Source organism: Saccostrea cucullata, unplaced genomic scaffold (genome assembly GCF_032062105.1).
Source record: "Saccostrea cucullata isolate Sc308-1 unplaced genomic scaffold, CSIRO_AGI_Scuc_v1 ctg938, whole genome shotgun sequence".
Lineage (NCBI taxonomy): Eukaryota > Metazoa > Mollusca > Bivalvia > Ostreida > Ostreidae > Saccostrea > Saccostrea cuccullata.
The window spans coordinates 272,620-289,865 of NW_026931372.1; the positions used below are offsets into that span (position 1 = coordinate 272,620).

Consider the following 17,246-nt stretch of genomic DNA (forward strand, 5'->3'; position numbering starts at 1 on the left):
CTTCCGTCTTCAGCGGAAGACCTTCTTGTTATTCGTTTGTTTCTTTTCCACTGTTTTTCTTATTATTTTTTTTCTCCCCGATTTTGTGCACGCGATTTCTCGAAAACGGCTCGTTAGATTTTTATGAAACTTTCAGGTCTGATAGAACTTATTAAAAACTTGATGCATTTTTTTTCATTTTGATGACGTCACTTCCGGTTCGAAAATTTTCGCAATTTTGTGATTTTTAAGGGTCATTTTGTCCGTCGCTCTTCTTAAAAATCGCTTATCACAGGAAGATGAAACCTTGTCTGAAAGATAGAGCAACAAATGTAGATTTGCATTGTGTTGTTAACTTTCACCGGAAGTACTGCACGTTAACGCTCGGTATGGTCTGAAAAAAGCCATACTGAGCGTTTCAAAATTTTTTACACTTTTTCTATTATATCTTTTTACTTGGAAATATTTTGTTAAAACATATAGAACAAAAGAAGTGTAGAATTCCAAGATCTTTCAAATGATATCTCGAAAAAAGGGCTGGCCCCTAAAATTAAGGGACTAAAGGGGCCGAATGTTTTTCCTTTATATCTCAAAAAGTATTGAGAATTTGTAATACGTCAAAGAAGCAAAGTTGTTCAAAATGTCAAGCTTCATCTAGTAGAGTCGTCAAAATATGTCCGGCGTCGTCACTTCCGGCCAAACCGGAAGTAGTCAGAAAACACGTATTTTTGCCGTTCTTGACAGGTTTTTAGATAACATATGTTTCTGGGAGCATAAAAATTAATTATCCGTCCGTCGGCATCACTTCCGGTCAAACCGGAAGTAGCCAAAAATAGCTTATTTTAAAGGTTTTTGATGCAAAATTGAAATTATAAAGTGACTGGAGACTACTTAGCTCATTGCTTTCTTTTTATGTCACTTTCGGCACTTCCGGTCAAAACCGGACGGAAGACCTACTCGTTGCTTTGCAACGAGCTTTGCTCTAGTTATTATTATTATTAAACAACTTCTGGGTTTCAAATTTAAATAAAAAAATAAAATGATGATTTCAAAGATATGTGTTTCGACATAGGTACACAAATGGAAATGACTGTGATATAATCCGTATTCATATATGCCTTTACGGTTGGAAAAGTGAAAAGACAACTATCAAGGAAGCAGTCAAAGACCTTGGTTATAGACACTTATCAGTATGTATTTGTTTTACAATTGGTAAAAGGGAACATGCTAGTTAAATCTATTGTGTTTTGTAAAAATAAAAAAAAACAAATAATTAAAATATTCAACATGAACTTTTAAAAACATCATTTGATTTGCAAAACCATTTATTAAAATATTTTCATTTTAGAGAAAATGCCGTCGGACATTGACATTTGAACCAGGTGATCTTTCATACATTGCTTCTCATAATATTATTTGCTTTCAATTATTCCCTTGCATAACGCAAATACATTATACGAGGGCTGTTCAATAAATAATGTCCTGAACTGTATGACATACAAAACAGATATCATATGACATTTAACTTGACTATCTCTCATTATTGAATCTTTACTGAATTTATAACAGTTTATGTGACCACTTTTCATCACATAGTTTCATCGTGAGAAGCTGGGAAACAAGGGCTTTTCGAGACACTGCATTATAAATGAATGGTAAAGAATCAGTAAACTAGAGTAAAAATAAAGGCTACATTAAAGCTGTTGTAAAACTTGTTAAAAATCCCAAAGAAATATTCACTGAAATATGTGTCATTTACAGCAACCGATGCCTGTTCTATATACAAATGAGCGGTTGGATTTCAATGATAAAAAAATTATATAATGGGCATCAAAAATGGGTACCCTCCTTGTCAACAAAAAATATAACAACTTATGTACTGTTTGCCAAATTTCAACAAATAATATTTGATTATGTATGATTGACTTCAAGACACATAGCAAATTTGATAGACATCACATCGGGAGTAATTAACACTGTTTTTAAGAAACGTTTGACAGTAAAAAAGCTTGGTACTCAAAGGTTACCCTATATTTTGAAAAATGGGTGAAAACGACAGCGTGTACGAAAGCCTTAACAATTATTTTAAAATATCAGTAATTGTAGTTATCCACGTTTGTTTGATATTCAAACAGATATTGGAACATGGATCTATCGCTAAAAATCATCAAAACAAAATTTAGCATAAGATGTACTCGATGAAAACGGCGAAGGTCTGACAAAAGCAAAGAATTGCAAGAGCACAAAGACAGACTTATATGCAATTTTCTTAAATACTAGTGGTATTGTTGTTCAAATTCGTATTCGGGGAGACAGTTTAATATCTGAAGGAGTCTAGAAAGCAATTTTTTGCAAAAAAATCGAAAGGTTTATTAGAGGAAGGACCTAGAATCAGGAATCCACTACATTAAATGTCTTTATGACAGCGTCCAAACCCGCATGCCCTGGAGAGTAAAGGGATTTTCGGGATAAACAGAAAGTTATTGTTTTTTCACATTAACAATATTTGCCAGATCTTTGACCTTATGACTTGTTTCTATTTCCAAACCTGAAAAAAACACCTTTCAGAAAGTAAAAATAAGTCCAGGAAATCATTGGATCTGCCATTTTCCAGTATACTAAGGGTCATACCCTAAAATGATTTCTAAAAACAATCAGAAATTGGATAAAAAATGTTATGGACATGAGTTTGAATTAAAAGAGATTAATAAGTAAAATCATGAAGACTAAATTATTGAAAAGCGTCGTTTGCTTCTTTCTGAGCACCGAGGAAATATTTATTGAACAGCTCTCGTATTATCCTAATCTAACAATTGGAATTGTCAATGATTAAACAAGATTGACGCCTTTTTCAGCTCTAAACTTGGGAACAACTTTCCTTCGATTAAGGTCAATAGAAATGGGGCCAAATGAAGAAACACTTGAACACTGTGTCAGAATTATTTTTTTTTTTCTTTTTTAAATAGTTTAAACAATTGTGTTAGGAAGTTGAAAATGTGGACCATCTATCTTTCCGTTTTTACTTAATTGGAGATTTTATCAGAATTTGAAAGACTACATGAACATTATGTCTTGGTTCCAACAGAAAAGGCTTGTAACGAAATCGTCTTTGTTTGTAAGTTTAATGACATTTAATGTATTTCAACAGTTTAGAAATCCAAACTTTGCTCATAGTTCACTTTTTAATGAAGAAATTCTTGAAAATCACATTTCTACAAAGATACATTGTAAATTCCAGCACATACTCTACAAAGCACGTACTCTTACTACTATCAAAAGTACTAACCGTTTAAAGGAATAACTTCAGACGTACTTTCCTACAACATAAAGTTGAAAAGACTGTAGCTATACAGCTTACGGCACTTCCATCTGTTACAGTCAAAAGACAACAATATGGCGGTACAGTGCGTCACAGACGTCTGAGGAAAAACTAGTTTTAATTTAACTTTGAAGTTGATTTTCAATCAAATTCAAATTAAGTTATTCCAATGCACGATTCAAATATATATATATATATATATATATATATATATATATATATATATATATATAATTAACATTTTTTGGAATATTTTAACCGGCCTTCATCAGTCGTGTTTATTTCGAAGGCCGGTAACATGGTTGAAACATTTCAAAAAAGTGTTTTAAAGTTTTTTTTAGTCTACTGACAAAAAGAGAATTTGGAGATATATATATATATATATATATATATATATATATATATATATATATATATATATATATATGACACGACAATTTTGACATTATTTTTCTTTTGGATATATCTTTAACACTGCATGTGAGTATGAGAGTAGCTGAGGTGGATTGAAAACGAATTGCAAAGAAGAATTTCAAACCAATGTTCTCTTAGACATCCGCGCCGAATCGTACTTGTCAATTTCATTGTGTATCATAAAATGTTTGACTCAAACAGATAGAAATTACGTAAGATCTTGATAAATAGTCTTCCTTTGCCAAACGTGAATTTTCGTTTTCATTTGGAAGTTCATAAATCGGGAAAATCTTAAATATTCCTTTGCAGCATTTTGCGAAATGTTCACAACACGGTGTATTATGCACATTAGGGTCTTTGATTTGTTGTTTGTGCACACGAACCCTGGCATTTAGTTTTCCCGTTTGTCCAATATTGTATTCTTTACACGTCGGAAAGATGGTTTACGTCGCGGGTTTAAATCCTACTGCGGGACGTGGAGACTTGGAGACCGATCTTCAGATGAGACCTGTAAACCGAGATCCAATAGGTCGCAATAGGTGCTGGCACGAAACAGAGCATTCGCTGCTCATAGGCCATTATTCCATATTTGCAGACCTCCACCGATAAGAAGTGTCATCTCAATTTGAGTGAAAAACTTCGTAAAGGGAGTTTAAACAAATCAATTTTTAGTACGAGAATAATTTTATCCCCGCTTGAAAAACGGGTGTACGTAATGCTTGGAGTCCATCCTTCAATCCGTAGGGGTTTTTTTCCATAACACTTGAGGTTAGCCATCCTTTATCAACAAGCCATCCTTTACCACTTGATAAAATTCCTAAGATGTCCACAGAACATAAATGGTGTCGTTGTGAAACTAATATTAAACGTTTCCTTTGGTCACACAGTTTGGGTTTTAAAAGCAAGATATTGATATTGTTATTCTTTCAATAATGATTCAAACGCTACCAGTATCTTATTAGCAAATCCTCCTAAATGAGTAAATAGCATTTAATGTAAATTTGATAGAATCTATTTGATAATGCCATTTTCAGTTTTTATCGGGTATCAATTTACATACTGCCAAAAAATGAGCAAAATACTTATGTTGGAGCGGAGATATCATTTTGTGAGCTCAGTGCTAAGAGTACACTTAGCTTGCTAGTTTTATATTTCAGACGCACTAGGCAAGTCTCCAATTTGTGTCTTGAAATTTATCAAGATTCAGGAGACTGGGTATGAAAAAAAAATCAGGAAACATTTTAAGAATAAAATGTACGTTGTGTCGAAATGAGTTAGAAATCAAGCAGTTGAAAACTGAAATGATTTTTAATACATCATTAATAGACTACCGTTATATGCAAATTAAAAGATTCAGTTCAAAAGTAATAAACATTTTATAGATGATCAAACGTTTAATGTAAGTCTAAATCTATTTCTGATACCTTTTGCAGGTTACTATTTATATGAAAGCTACAAGTATATCAAAGTTTCTATAGATAATATAGTCAGGTGTCTATATATAAAGCTACTAACAGTCAAATACATTTATTGTTGATTTTTTTTATTCTTGTTGTTCCTGCTTTTTTTCTTTTGTTTTGTTTTAAATTGATATACCGTAATTAATCGATGACATCAGAATCTGTTGCTTTATTCTTGATAGCAAATGTACAAGAACCGCTATGAGATGCTTCTTATATATTTTTTTTTATTCCAAGTTAATTACATTTTTTTCTATTTTCTATTAGATGGCTTGAATAACGAAACAAAACCTCTTTTGTATTCCTTGTTGTTGATGAAGAACTATACATCAGCAGAAAATGGGGATATCTGGGAAAAACATTTACGTCAAGTTCAAAGGATTTTATCTTCAAAACTGGGAAGTACTTCTTTGATAAAATGGCCGCTGAATGAATATTTGACTGTAAGCAAAGAAGACATAGTGACTTTTATATCAAAAAAAGAACGAGATCGACTAGTACAATCAGTTTGTTCTAAGAAATTCATCAGCTACTTTTTGAAAAACGCTGATATTTGCTGCGTGAAAGAATATTGTAGGACTAAAGGGTACACATCAAAACAAGGGGAAGCAATTCTTCGAGTGAGTTTAGAGGACAAAGAATTGTTAATTCAACGCCTTGGTTTAGAAATTCTGATTCATCCAACCATAGAAGACTCCTCTATACATAAAGAAGTAGCGTTGAAACGTATGTTAAACAAAATACATAAAGGACACTAATAACAAATTAGATATAAAATGAAATAATATTAGTAAGATTTTAGCATTAAAAAATGAAAAGTAGTGACCTTTATATTGTTTGGTTTAACTTGCACTGTGAAATCATAAACCATTTTTGTTTCTTTGAATCCTAGTGAATATTCCTTTAGAAGTCCTTTCTCTGGGTAGAAATGGATACCCAGCATTCCTAAAACTTCTTCAAATGGAAAAGAGCGAGATATGCCATGCACAAGGACTAATTTTAGGATGCAAGGGTGTCGGCAAGACAACATTGCTAAAAAGACTAATAACAGAGCAAAGCATTAGGGACATTAGGGCGTCGACAAAATCAACACAAAGTGTGGAAATTCATAAAACTGATGCAACAACTCTTAGAGGTTAAAAGTGACATAACTCTCGTAAAAATATTTTATTGAAATGCAATATTAGTTAGAACATGACTGATTGGGAACTCTTTACTATATATAAAATGTGTCGCATTATTGCATTCTTATTCATATGTCATATACTTTTTATACAGATTTAAACTTGAAAACCAAGGAAACTGTCACAGTAGATGTTTCCAGTCTAAAAGTAACGAACGTAGCAAAAGATAATATAAAGAGAGCAATGAAGCGAAAAAGTCAACCTATCAGCCCAAATTTTGAAATTAAAATGCAGAGAAGACAGGAAAATCCTGAGAGGAAAAGTAACTGCCAAACATCGGCAAATAAAACACCCATTAAAACAAGTACAGATGTACCTGCACTTAGGGGTACATTATCATCGAGGAATAATAGCCAAAAAGCAGAAAAAAATAAAGATCCTAATTTCCTTCATCTAATTCCTGCAATAACACGCAAGGAGGCAGATTTGTTTCAAACGATTGACTTTTACGATTTTGCCGGGCAATACGAGTACTACGCAACTCACCATATATATTTACGACGAAGTGCCTTTTATATCTTAGTGATGGATATGAGTAGAGATTTTCAGGATGTGGTGGAGGACCAAAGGGGAGATATGATGTTTAGGGGCTGGACAAATGAAAGTAATTTAATACCCGCACTTTCTAAAGAAATACTGTAGAAGTACTTTTTTCAGCGTTGTATCAATTTACTCTATGTACGCGGTCACAAAATTTCCGCGGAAATTTGTACAAGCGTAGTTAATATAAATGCAATGAGAAATCTGCGTAATTTTCGGAATAAACGGAAATTGAGATTCCTCGGAATTATATGACCCCGTGGAAAAAAATTACGTCTACAGTATATAAAGGGTATATTGTTGTGGCCCTGGTCTGTCCGTCCGTCCGTCCGATTGTCACATTTTTTCTTCCTCAAACTCTTTTTTTAAAAGCAGTTACCAATTTATCTTTTAGAATATGATAGGTCGTGTCCTTTACATGTGCAATAAAATTTTGGCATTTTAAATACTACCCCGTGGAAGCAAAGCGTGGACCACAAAAAGACGCTTTTCATAAAAAAAAATTTTAAATGGTTTCCAAGATTCTAGGAAGTAGCCTTATCACCTTTAGAAGATGATATTTGGCGTCCTGTAGGTGTGCATTCAAATTTTGGAATTTTTTTTCCACTTGGGGTTTAAAATGATGGTTTTGTTTAATATCTGGCAAAGCATCCCTTCATTTTTGGTTAAGCTGCATAGGAATAGGGGAAGCTAATTTATTTTAAACAACAAGTTATTAATTCTTTTATAATTCGAGAATTGACTGTATTTTGTAATTGTTAGAGACTTCCAAGCTCTTGTAGAAGACAAATATAAGCATATGTCCTCAAATAAGTATTCCATTTGGCCCAATTGAAGAAAAAGTACGAGATAGATCGGAGACTATGTACTCGTATAATTCTTTTCAAAAATAAATTTTTTTAACTCGTGCTTTCTGTAATACCTGTCATTATATGCATAATTGGAACATGTGAAATTCTAAGAAGAATTAAAATGTAAATTACAAACTTTTAATATTCTCCATAATTAATTTACTCGTCGATACTTCAACCTTTAATCAACAGACTAACAGATATATCAAGCATGCTGACAAAAAGAAACAATTCAGAAATTAGTTCTCAATTCTCATTTGAAAAAATATTATTTTTTCTGCAATTTTCAAAATTGCATTTTGTAAAGAACTGCTTAATTTTATGACTGAAATAATGTTGTAGAGTACTTGAAATTCTGGTTGCAATACATATATGCTTTCTCCGGGGATGAAACACCATCAATCATTTTAGTGGCGACTCATGCTGAAAATAAATCAGAAGAGGTGAGTTAGTTTATAAAATAAACTGAAAATGTCAATCCCAAGTTCATCCTTCCTTTATATTTTTATACATTAAGCCCTAAATACAACAATGCAGTTTGATAGAAGGAAGGCAGTGTATAAGAATAACAAGGAAAATTTATATGTTGTATGGAACATCTAGGGAAAGTACATTTATTTTTTTATGAACTACGTTATATGTGTTTTTAGTTTTAGTGCCGACCGACATTATGGATTGATTTTATTGTTCATGTATTATATTCATCTATGCTGTGTTATATAATTTTAGGATATCGAGGAATACTTTATGAACCTCAGAAGCAAAATGGGAAATCTTTTGGAAAATGTACGTTCGGAGAGAGAATTTTCAGTGTCATTTGACGACAATAGCAATGTAAACGAAATAAAGGATTGCATAAAGAAAATAGCAAAAGAACATTCAAATTGGAATCGTTTAGTTCCTAACATATGGAGTCTTTTCGAAAGAAAATTCATTGAAATAAGAAAGGAGAAAAAAATTATGAAAATTGAAGATGTTGAAAAACTGCAGGATAATTTTCCCACAAATACTAGATTGAATAGAAAAGGCATCATCTTTATGTTATCATTCTTTCACGAAATTGGAAGAATATTGTATTTTGACACAGAAAATCTCAGGGACTCTGTTTTCCTGGATGTAAACTTTCTCATCGATGCTTTTAAACGCATCATAACCGTCAGAAGCAGCTTCAATAAAACAATTACAAGAAATTTTTTTACACAATGGAAATTGTTACAAGAAAATGGTGAGCTATCACATCGTCTCCTTGACGAAATTTGGAAGCAAAAACAAAGCGTAACATTTTTATTACACAAGGTGGAACTACTCTCATATATGAAAGAATTGTGCTTCATTACAGAAGTAAAAGTGAATGAAGAATCAAATAGCGAAAGATCAATTTTAGTGGTACCATGCATGAACACTGTTCCGTTTACACCTGATTTTTTCAACAGCTATGAAAAATCTTCCATACTTTGTTTTCAACTCCCTGTTTCTTCTCTCCATGTTTTCCAAAGACTTGTGACACACTGTGCTAATAAGCTGTGGCCAATAACAATAGAGAAGAAGAGGGGGTGTATATATCAGAATGTTGTCATCTTTGAGCATCGTCATCGATTCATAGCCATTGGATGTAGCAACAATACTATACAGATTCAAATCTTTAGGAGGAGTCCAATCAATGCGGAAGTAAATGTCAATATCGAAGTCAAAGACGCCATCAGGTCAAGCCTCAAAGACATTGCAAAAGTTGTACATCCCAGTTTAACGATCATTTCTGGATTCAAATGTAAGACAAGTACTTTTTGTGTCGAAACTAATGTATGCTTTATACGTGACAAAGACATAGAATTTTACAGTGGTCACTGCAGAACTTGCTCCCTGGAGGAAAAAGAAATTATTGATGGTGTAAAATTGCTTTCAGACTGGGAAAAGGTAAAACAGTAAAGATAAATGGAAAAGAACACAAACCAAACATACTGAAAAGGATTCATGATTTTTTTTTATATTCAGTTTGCTAAATGATCAGGCCTCAAATTGGCGTCTAATTTAGTTGACAAGGCGCTCAAAAAATTTTAATTGGGGCCTAAAATTTCTCATTAATTAATGAACTATAATCATTTTCAGTATTTTTAAGAGCAAAAAAGAATCATTCGACTAATATCAGTATTTTTATTGGCGCCAAAGATGAAATTTGCCTAAAGACTCAAAATATGCAACTAATTTTGGCGACTAATTGTTTTGATTTAGAGCCAGCTAGCGCCTTAATATTTTAGGTGATATAAAAGCCTGTTCTTCTTCTCATCAAAATTACCTTGTACATTTTTAATAGTTATCCAATTACAAACATGATTTCAGTCGTGTGACAATGCAATACATTTCCATTCATTTCTAATTTTAGTTGGATGACACAGATGATGAGGAAATGGAACCTGTCTTGGAGGAAGACGGTATGTTAATATAATAAAACATGCGAGCGGGCAATTATTTTTACTTTCGAAGGTTATAGATAAATAACTGGTCAACATTATATTTTTTAGGTACAAACTTCGTATTTGATTTCATTTCGCCCAAGCTCAAAGATACAGATATGATATGTTTAGACCTTCTGGGAGAAAGCCATTATGCAGACACTCTCCGGGGGAATCTCGCTTTACCGGAACAGGTCTTCCAAATTCTTCTCAAATGGAGAAGGCGAAGTCCTCGTCTAAACCATATCAGTGTCTTACAAGAGCATCTAAAAAAAAATGATAATGCACACTTTGCAGAAGAAATTGAAAATATAACGAGAGAAAAATATGCATACCAAAGTGTGTATAGACCTTTAGAACCTATTACTAAGTCTGAGTGCAAACAGATTGGTAAGCAAGTAACTAGAGATCAGAATAGATTATTACGCTTTTTGGGATTAAAGGAGTCAATCAGGGAAACAATAGAACAATCCTCTATAAACCCTTGTCAAATCCTTATATGTTCCTTGGAGAGGCTTGTGGATGAGAGTATTCTAAACAGAAAAAAGTTGTGTTGCGCGTTGAATTATATTGAAAGGTTGGATATTATAGAAAAACTAAAAGGAAATTGGGAAAAAAAGCTTTAAAATCTTAATCAACGTGCAAAGGCTGGATACAGGGATTTCATATACCATAAAACGTTGGTATTATATACTTAGTGCTTTTTGTGAATCAAAATAGAAACGCAAGCCTTGTTGTACATAGTTGCATGTACATTGTAAATGGCAACTGTTTCCCAAGCTACTTTTCTACATGTTAGTTAGATTCGTTTATCATCAGCCGCATCAGCAGCCGATCTCCTTGTGGTTGTGGTTTTGTAAGACTGCACTTCGGAAAATGAGAAGTTTGGTTTTTTTTAATAATTCCATCTCGATAGTATATAGTTAATCAATGAATTAGTAATTGTTTTACATTATCTCGTAACTATTGTTAATTATTGTAATTAATGCATTCCATTTCTTTATGAAATTTATAAACTTGCTTGTCCATCATCACGCCTGCATAATTTCTACATTTGCAGAAGAAATTCTTTATCTAAATATAATCTTGTAAATCCGTCTATATATATCTGGATATTTTGTTTTGCTTTTGTGTTCCTTTTTTTTTAAATCAAGATTTTCACTTTGCGTGAAAGTTGTACAAAATAATTCTGTCAAATTTCAACGCGTTGTTTCAAGAGAATGTTTACTCTTAGCTTGCTATATGCATATTATGTAGCTAGATGGTTGTGAAATATGGTAAATATTTATCAAAGGTTGTTATTAGTTTAATGTATTTGCACTCTATCATCAAATAATTTACTGCAGTTCGAAAGATTAGTAGCTTAAGATAATTCAAGCTTTCAATGTTTCAAACTGAAATAGTCCCAGAAAAAATAATCAATATGTGTATATATGTATAGGAAAGACTTTTTTAATTACAATAATTTAATTAGTTAAGATGTACAGTAGCATGTATTTTTTTTCTTGCTAAATGGAAATGTTTAATTAAGATTCATTATACTTAGCACATGTAGTATGTATGAAGTACTACTGCGGTACATCTGTTCTAAACAAGAAAATAATTGTATAATCTATAACCTACTGACTTTGAAACAGAAACGTATAGAATTTATATCTTTTTCTTACAAATATTGTATAATTTTAAACTAATGGTGGATTTTAACTTGGTCCCCTTGTTACAGTTTATGAACGAGAAAGAAATTGGATTGTATACATGCATCTGAAAAATCGAGGCTACAAAATTCGAAGTCAACGATATAATTTTTTTTTTCATAATTTCAAAACAATATGCAGAATACGTTTAAATCTTGTGAATAAATTTTGAAAAGGTATAACTAATAAGATTTCATATTTCTTTTTCAACAAAGGGTACCTCACTTTCATTGTTATGAAAAGTGCTCGTAGATAGACATAATAAATTAAGGTTGGACTCAATAGATAGGCTAATTTTTCCCTAAATTTATTTTTTCTGAAACAATTTTGTTCTCGGATAAGAATTCTCTCTTTAATTTACATATGATATGAAAAAAATTCAACCAGATATTTTTTGCCAACACAGTTTGAAATATATAACATCAGACTCCCGTAAGAAGATTGTGAAATCAAACATTCGACTTTAGAATGACTAAGTTTTAAAATTATCAATTGAACTATTGCAAATTTGCATGATACAGTTTATAGAGGTTATCTTTTTGTTACTTAAACTCAGTAAGATATATTGATACTGGAAAAATTGAGTAAAATATTACGTAAAAATAGAACATACATAGCTTTGGAATTGAAAATTCACATCTAATTATCCTACACTTTAAGTTATCTTACGAGAAAATTTATAATCCAAATTTAAAAAAAAAATCAACAGAATGATTCAAATGGGCCCCAGAATAAAATGTGTAAAAATAAAGAAAATTGAACAAGTGGTTTCAAATCTTTTGGCGATTAGAAAAATTTCAATGGCAAAAAACTGAAAGATTCAGTAGATGACATCACATTAATTGACCTTTGACCTCTTGAGATGACCTTGATCTTTATAGTATATAAAGAATGGAAACTTCTTTTATACATTTATGTTTCCAAATGTGTCAGCCTTTTACAATTTATGGATCCAAAGTTCTACTGCATTTAATAATATACTGTAAGATGCTTGTTTATTGCGTTTAGATAGTATATATTGTTGAACAAAAAATATTTGTTTACTTAATGATTGTAAAATAAATAATGCAAATAGTAAGTTCTTGTCATACTACAATGTTAACAATGCTTGTACTGATTCGGTTATAATAGACCTCATATTTATTTTATATCATATCTTAGCTGGTCAGCTGTGATGTAACATCACTTCACACAAATTTGCAATTGGAGAAGCTAATGGCTTCTGTTGATACGGCTTACAGAGAAATTCTCAGTTTAAACACAGCCTTCGGCAGACCTAAATCGTTTACTTAGATTTATCCTAGAAAATAAATATATTCGAATTCCATGCAAATGTTTAAACAAATAATTGAATATGCGATAGGTTCTAAGTCAGGCAATATAATTTTCCCAGAATAAATTATTGTGTTATTAAACACAGTACAAATCTTGGTGATATGCTCATCTCCTAAATAATTTGATAATCTGTATAACAAATGTGCACATAGATTCCTGATAATGGCGGATTTGCAGCTAATTGATCTACAATCAAAATCTTAAACCTCGTATATATCACATCACCGAGACAATAGATTAGTATCGAGTCAAGTGATTTGAGGTACGTGTACTTTTTTTTTTAAATATTTGTTTAATTCAAAGTGTGCAAAGCAAATAAATATAAATTAATTAATAATAAAACACACGTGTGTACTAAAAATTGGGTCAGCTTGGTTAAAACAATTATTGAAATATCCATGCTTGTCAAGTCGATGTGTTAATTCTAATAAAAATATCTAATAATTGGTACTTAAATTGAAAGCTCATCACTCATGGTAAATTACTCATTTGACAGTTCTCTGTTGAATCCCTTTATCATGTCCAATTTATTTTATAAATTGCTTGTTTTCTTTTTTTTTCTCAACAATAACACAGATATATCACTGTATATATATAACACTAAAGATTAAATCCGATGATTTCAGGAAATTTTAAACATCTCATGAATTTTTTTAAAATTAATGTTTAATCTTAAGTAATCAGAAGTAATCATGATTACATGATGGAAAAATGATCAGATGCAATTGATAAAGTTTTATTTTAAAAATTAGTTATCAGCTTGTAATCGATTACATATATACTTTTTAAAAATCTTATGTTATCGTATTTTAATTGATTATTTTTTAAAGTAATCGAACCCACTCCTGTTGGGAACCCCACCTCTTTTTTTATTTATTTTAAACTCGGTACCTCGAATTCTTTTACCTCAATCACATCAAATTCGGGATAACGAGGTCTGACTTTATATATTTCAGGTCAGATAAGCTGCACAGGTTTTGATTTCAAAGGAAATTCTAATTTATTCAATTAATAATTATATTATAAATAATTTAAAGAATTAATCCTACTCCATAAGGATTTACTCGGGTAGTGGTTGAGGGTAGTTGAGATCACATAAAAAGCAAAAAGAATTGATCACAGTAAAAAAAATTATGAAATGTTGAAATTAACACTTTTTTTCATCTAAAAATTTTTGATTTGAGTACATAAGAAATGTTAATAGTTAAATTTTAAGCACAAGAGGAGAATTCAACATATCCAACATCAAAAACACTTGAAATATTTCGAAAAGTGTTTTAAAGTTTTTTATTATATTGACAAAAAGAGACTTTGGATATATATATATATATATATATATATATATATATATATATATATATATATATATATATATATATATATATATATATATATATATATATATATATATATATATATAAACTATTTGGTCTATTAAATAATTTGAGAATGAAATATAACAATCAGAGAAGTCTATCATTTAATAAATCTAAACTAATGTTTTAATCCGTTCGACAGGTTTGTTTTGTTTTTGTTTAAAGCCAGTTTGAATATTATTGAATGTTTTATGCTTGTTTTTGATAACTGTATTTTATGTGAACAGTTGATGAATTCTTTCCTGCCATCTCTAAAGCAGCCTTAAAATTCCTTCCGGACAATGTAGGTTTAATCTGATATGTGTGAGTGGTTGTATGAATGTTTGTGTGTATTTAAAAATATCCTTGATAAAATTTTGGTTTTGTTGAATTATTAAGTTTTGTACATACTTTTTTGTAATCATTAAAATGATATCCTTTGTTTTATATGTCTCAGAAGCACTTTTATTGAATTTCCTTTTAATGAATGTTGAAAATGAAAAAAAAAAATCTTATTCCAATAGTTTGTGCTTTATAGATTTTAAGTGGCTTTGTATTGAATCTCTAAAAAGTAATATGATTGGACCCGAATTTTAAACATGAAAATAGTCTTTTCCACAGAGGGCGTCAACTTTTTTAAATGTCAAATTATCCATTGTATAAACATGTATATTCATAATTACACATGAATGTCTACAAAGCGGTAAACAAAGTTATTTTTGATACTTTAAAACGTTACACTGATATGCTCAGACAACATTGAGATTAAAATATTAGCAGATTGAGACAAAGTTCACATAATCGTGCCACAGAAAAAGGAAGACACTTGTCTCTATCAATGGATAAACTATTCATTATGCAATATTTGTAACACAGGAACGTTTGAAGATGAATTTCATTGTCTGTTCAGTTGTCAAAAAATACAATAATCATAGGGTCGTTTTTCAAAGAAACCCCGGGGATTGTCTTTAAGGAAGATTGATTGATTGATTGTATATTGTTTAACGTCCCTCTCGAAAATTTTTCACTCATATGGAGACGTCACCATATGCCGGTGAAGGGCTTCAAATTTTGATCTTTACTCGGCACTCAGGGCTATTGAGCAGTGAGCGATCTTTATCGTGCCAACGCCTGTCGCTGACACGGGGCCTCGGTTTTTAAGGTCTCATCCGAAGGACCCGCAACTTTCACTTCAAAGTACCTAGCGCATGGCGAAGGCTTTACGGAAGAAACATATCAAATGTGTCTAATATTCAAAATTAAATGATTCGTTTCAATTAAGGATGAATATAATAGCTACCCAATTTATACGGTATAAAGTGGGTTGAGGCAGTTTACTTTTTTTTAAAAGTGTATATTAATATTGTAACCCTGTTTAAACAATAAAATTGGGTAGCTTTTATATGTATTCCTTTTAATTTAATTTTCACTCATTTTAAGTAGTCAATTAGATGAATTCCCTTAACAATGACTTCAAATTATACAAAATTTAAACAAAAAATGCTTTCTTTGGTTGTTTGTTTGGAAATTAATGCCGCAGCTGTTGCACTCAGATAAAATACACAAAGGAATACACAATTGTATGATTAATCAGTTATTGTACATGTAATTACATTGGAGTCAATAAATATATTCTGTTGGGGGTTATTTGGTTGTTTTTTTCTCTCGATATTTTATTCCGTGACCAAGATTTTTTTTATTAGTCCATACCATGTTCCTACCAGCCAACAATTTATTTAATGCGTGGAAATTAATGAATTTGAACTCGAAATCCTGCAAACTTTTTTATGTTAAAACTTTACTGGCAGACCAAGGCAACATCGCAGCTCTGTTGTTTCCAAAATACATAACAGAAGACATGTTAAGTGTAAAAATCTTGTCATTTATTTAAATGACAAAAAATGAAATCCATTTATAAAAACAATTACTAAAGAATTTGGCTGGGAGACATAACAGAATCATGGAAAGCTTGACCATAAATGCAATTCAATAAATGATTACAAAACAGTGGTCTCCCAGGCACAATATTGTTACAACATACATATGTGATAATGCGGTAAAATACAACATCAAACTTTATTGGAAACAAAAGTGGTGCATAAAAAGCGCCTCAGGACACACAAATAAAAATTATGTGGTTAATTAAACAAATGTGGTGGATGGAGTGGAGGTGGTGGTTGCTTTTTTGTTCACAAAAATTACGCGGCAGCACTCCGAGTAAACAAGAAGTATATAAAAAAAAGCCTTGTGCGGCAATCTGATTGGCTGAAAACAGCTAAGGCTTTGACAAAATTTATGGACGCGGTAAAACTGGGTCACTGAAAGAACCAGGTTTACAAATTAAAGGTTTTGTAAAATTACAAAAAGATAAACACATTGACATCCACAAAAATACATAATTACATGAAATTTTTAAAATAAATCGCTTTATTTGAAAATAAACCTTATTTTAAGGATATTTTTAAATTATTGAATTGCAAAATGTAAAAATAAATCAAAAATGAAATACTAAGTAAATCAGACGCTTTCTTCAAGACTCAAGTAATCGAAAGAACATTTGATAATTAAAATTTTTAAATTTAAAGAACGAAGTTCAGAAGAATCCGGAATAAAATTTCGGTCAATAGATTCTCTCATTTATTATTCAAATTAACTCTTGCCGCTA

The 17,246-nt window shown here is 31.1% G+C and overlaps 1 protein-coding gene across 1 annotated transcript in view; it reads left to right on the forward strand.

Annotated features, from left to right (window-relative positions):
* Nucleotides 1-11,070, forward strand: part of LOC134232365 (uncharacterized) — a 30,537-nt gene extending 19,467 nt beyond the window's left edge. The window contains exons 3-11 of the mRNA XM_062714307.1: nt 1,052-1,169; nt 1,328-1,361; nt 5,440-5,898; nt 6,065-6,307; nt 6,451-6,960; nt 8,090-8,190; nt 8,477-9,661; nt 10,128-10,176; nt 10,267-11,070. Coding sequence (XP_062570291.1) covers nt 1,052-1,169; nt 1,328-1,361; nt 5,440-5,898; nt 6,065-6,307; nt 6,451-6,960; nt 8,090-8,190; nt 8,477-9,661; nt 10,128-10,176; nt 10,267-10,823 — 3,256 coding nt within the window. The 3' untranslated portion in view covers nt 10,824-11,070. The remainder of the gene's footprint in view (nt 1-1,051; nt 1,170-1,327; nt 1,362-5,439; nt 5,899-6,064; nt 6,308-6,450; nt 6,961-8,089; nt 8,191-8,476; nt 9,662-10,127; nt 10,177-10,266) is intronic.
* The last annotated feature ends 6,176 nt before the right edge of the window (nt 11,071-17,246 follow it).